This window comes from Ananas comosus, linkage group 24 (genome assembly GCF_001540865.1).
Source record: "Ananas comosus cultivar F153 linkage group 24, ASM154086v1, whole genome shotgun sequence".
Lineage (NCBI taxonomy): Eukaryota > Viridiplantae > Streptophyta > Magnoliopsida > Poales > Bromeliaceae > Ananas > Ananas comosus.
In genome coordinates this window covers 4,433,079-4,436,272 of record NC_033644.1, presented here as the reverse complement: position 1 = coordinate 4,436,272, position 3,194 = coordinate 4,433,079, and the positions used below count along the sequence as shown (strand labels likewise).

The following is a 3,194-nucleotide window of genomic DNA, read 5'->3' as shown; positions in this document are numbered from 1 at the left end:
GCCCAAGACATGCCTATTAACTAATTATTAAGTATATCTTTGCTCTTTGATGGGGAATAAATTTGAGTTGGAAATCTGGTGTGTTTGCTGTAGCATTGATGTGCCCCCACCATCATATTTGTACCTTGATTTCAAATGGGCAGTGGAGCCCGTGAAAGCTAAATGCCTCCGACCCCATCCATCATCTCTCTCTAGCCTCCTCCTTTTTCCCTCTATTTCTCTCTTTCTAGAATCCCAGTGACATTTTCACTCGTTTTTGTTGTTGTTGTTGTTGTTGTTGTTGTCGATCCTGCTGTTATTGTTGTAGTTGTTGTTGCGGTGGTTACACAAGTAAATTTGCAGAGAGAGAAAGAGAGGCAGAAAGAGTCGAGTGATTGGGCTAAAAGTGATGAGAGATTCTTTCCAGCGATGGCGGTAGTTTCGCTTGTGCTTTTCCTAGAGATTTTTAAGGTCGGGTGTCATGGTTTGAGATGTTGCCTTTCCTCCCCACTGCTGCCCCCCCCTCTCCATCTTTAATTCTCTCTCCTTACCCAATTCCTCCAACCTCCTATGTATTACGTACGTTTCCCTTCTTTTCCCTCTTCTCTACCCTTAATTATAGGCGGTGGGTGGCTCTTCTCTGTTGTAGCAAAACTAACCCCACTAAGCACAAGTACACCAAGAACATAGAATGATATGTAACATTAATTAACCTTTTCCTCGTGTCCTCCTCTACCCTTCCGTTTAACCACTATATAAATGGCCACCTTTAGCCTACCTCTTTCCTCCACAACAGCACCTTACTTCATTACACCCTTCTCTCTCTCTACTTCTTTCTACTGGCCTTTTGCTCTTCCCTTATTGCCCATAAAGACTAGATCTCAACTTTTTAGCTCTTTGCTAGGCTCTGCGAAGGAATTTGGAGATGAGCATAACAGTTAATGGCCAATCATGCGTTCCCCCGGGCTTTCGCTTCCATCCGACAGAGGAGGAGCTCCTCAACTACTACTTGAGGAAGAAGGTGGCCTCCGAGAAGATTGATTTGGACGTCATCCGTGACGTCGATCTCAACAAGCTGGAGCCATGGGACATCCAAGGTCCATAGCGCGTTTCCTTCTTCCCGCTTGCTCGCACTTGGTCAAGTTAACTAACTAGCTAATTCTCATGTTAATTATCCACGATGTACAGATAAATGCAGGATTGGCTCCACGCCGCAGAACGACTGGTATTTCTTCAGCCACAAGGACAAGAAGTATCCGACTGGAACCCGAACCAACCGGGCAACGGCTGCCGGTTTCTGGAAGGCCACAGGCCGCGACAAGGTCATCTACACAAGCTTCAAAAGGATCGGCATGCGGAAGACGCTCGTCTTCTACAAAGGCCGAGCCCCGCATGGGCAGAAGTCTGACTGGATCATGCATGAGTATCGCCTCGACGATCACCTCGATGTACGCTGCATATACATGATCTATATATTAATAAATGTCTTCTATTACTATGCATTCGTTATGCTAACTCTGCATTCGTAAGTACTAATGGGTTGTTTTTAATCATTACTGTTTAGGCCTCCGGTACAAGTAATGGAGAAACAACCCAAGAGGATGGGTGGGTGGTGTGCAGAGTCTTCAAGAAGAAGAACCACAACAAAGCCATGGACAACCCAAACAGCTGTTCTTCAGTGACTAGCGATGCTGCAACACTTCAGTACAAAGCCTGTGATGATGCGTTAGATCACATCCTGCAGTACATGGGCCGATCGTGCAAGCAAGAGATCGAGTCCCTTAACAATCGCAGCGTCCTCGCCAACAGCACCAATATTCTCGCTGCGAGATACCTAAGGCCGATCGAGACGGTCGAAAGGTTCATGAAGCTGCCGGCTCTCGAGAGCCCTTCGAGCCTTACGCCACCGCCGCCCATCCAGGAGACCGTCCAAGTTGTTGAACGTAACATGAATCAACATTACTACGCAGCCGAGAGAGGAATGACCGACTGGGCTGTGCTGGACAGGCTCGTCGCGTCTCACCTTAACGGCCAATCCGAGGTATCGAAGCAGCTAGCGTGCTTCGAGGACGACCCCGCGGGCTTCGCGTTCTGCTCCTCTACCAAACTACTAGGCAGCAGCCAGGACTACCAGCAGGATAACGGCGGCGACGGGGATCTGTGGAGCCTGACGCGATCGGCTTCGTCGGCACCAGATAGTATCAGCCATGTGTCTTTATAACGGAACCGCGCACTAACTGGTTGCTGAAAGGTTGGGTGCCGGGAAGTCAATATTGCTCTGAAAAGCGCTTTACTGTGTAAATAATTGCAATCAAATTAAGACTTGAGGTTGTTCACCCCGATATACATAATTAATAATAAAAGTGATTTGAATGAGAGAGAGAGAGAGAGAGAAAGAGAGATAGTGTGTGCAGTGTGTGCGTGCTGGAGAGAGAGTGAGAGAGAGAGAAAGAGAAAAGAGAGAGAGAGAGAGAGAGAGAGAGAGAGAGAGAGAGTTAAGTGAGATGGAGTGGCGCTATCAAGGCCATGATCTCTTTGTTAACCCAGAATATTGGTCTATCTAATTAATGCTGTTAGGAGAATGGAAAGCCTTTTTTTTTCTAGTGAGGTGTGGTGTGGTTTCTTTTCTACGGGTGGATTATAGCAAACCCAGCTTTTTTGCGTTGGATGGAGATCGTTTTCCTTCTTGTCGTGACTTGAGATAAAGTTATGCGAAAGGTGAGGTTTGGCCCCAGCTGGGATTATTATTTATTAGAAAGAGCTATGACTTTACCTAATATACATCCGAGCGAGAGACATCTCGATAGAGAGAGAGAGAGAGAGAGAGAGAGAGAGAGAGATCCCCTGTATAGTACTGCTGCTTTTNAACGGAGCCTACCGGTGGCTTCAGAAGTACGTACGGCGTTCAATGGGGCCCCCATGCATTTTAGGCTATCCGCCAATATGAAAAGAACCATTATTGTAGATTCTTTTACGTGAAATGCCAAATCTAGCTACATCCCAACAAAAAAAAAAAAAGAAGCTAAATAATAATAATAGTATAGAAAAATATATGGATAAAAATAGTGAAGACAACTTAAGTTTCAAATGACCAAATCATAAAATTATAACCTTTCCGAGGTTATAATCTCTACGTGCCATGCCACATACAGGAAATAAAAATGAGTACGAAAGAAAAACAATTACTTATAGTGGCAAATCTATATTGGTCATGC

At 45.5% G+C, this 3,194-nt stretch overlaps 1 protein-coding gene across 1 annotated transcript; it reads left to right on the top strand.

Annotated features, from left to right (window-relative positions):
• Positions 569-2,582, top strand: LOC109728602 (NAC domain-containing protein 43-like). Its single transcript, XM_020259060.1, has 3 exons — positions 569-1,076; positions 1,168-1,427; positions 1,544-2,582. The coding sequence occupies exons 1-3, from the start codon at positions 905-907 to the stop codon at positions 2,198-2,200; spliced, it is 1,089 nt and encodes a 362-aa protein (XP_020114649.1). The 5' UTR covers positions 569-904; the 3' UTR covers positions 2,201-2,582.

Excerpts from the sequence above, each read along its gene's own strand:
- LOC109728602 (XM_020259060.1), top strand. The coding sequence starts at position 905 with ATGAGCATAACAGTTAATGGCCAATCATGCGTTCCCCCGGGCTTTCGC. Across the intron at positions 1,077-1,167 it reads GGAGCCATGGGACATCCAAG|ATAAATGCAGGATTGGCTCC; the intron begins GTCCATAGCGCG and ends CACGATGTACAG. Across the intron at positions 1,428-1,543 it reads GCCTCGACGATCACCTCGAT|GCCTCCGGTACAAGTAATGG; the intron begins GTACGCTGCATA and ends ATTACTGTTTAG.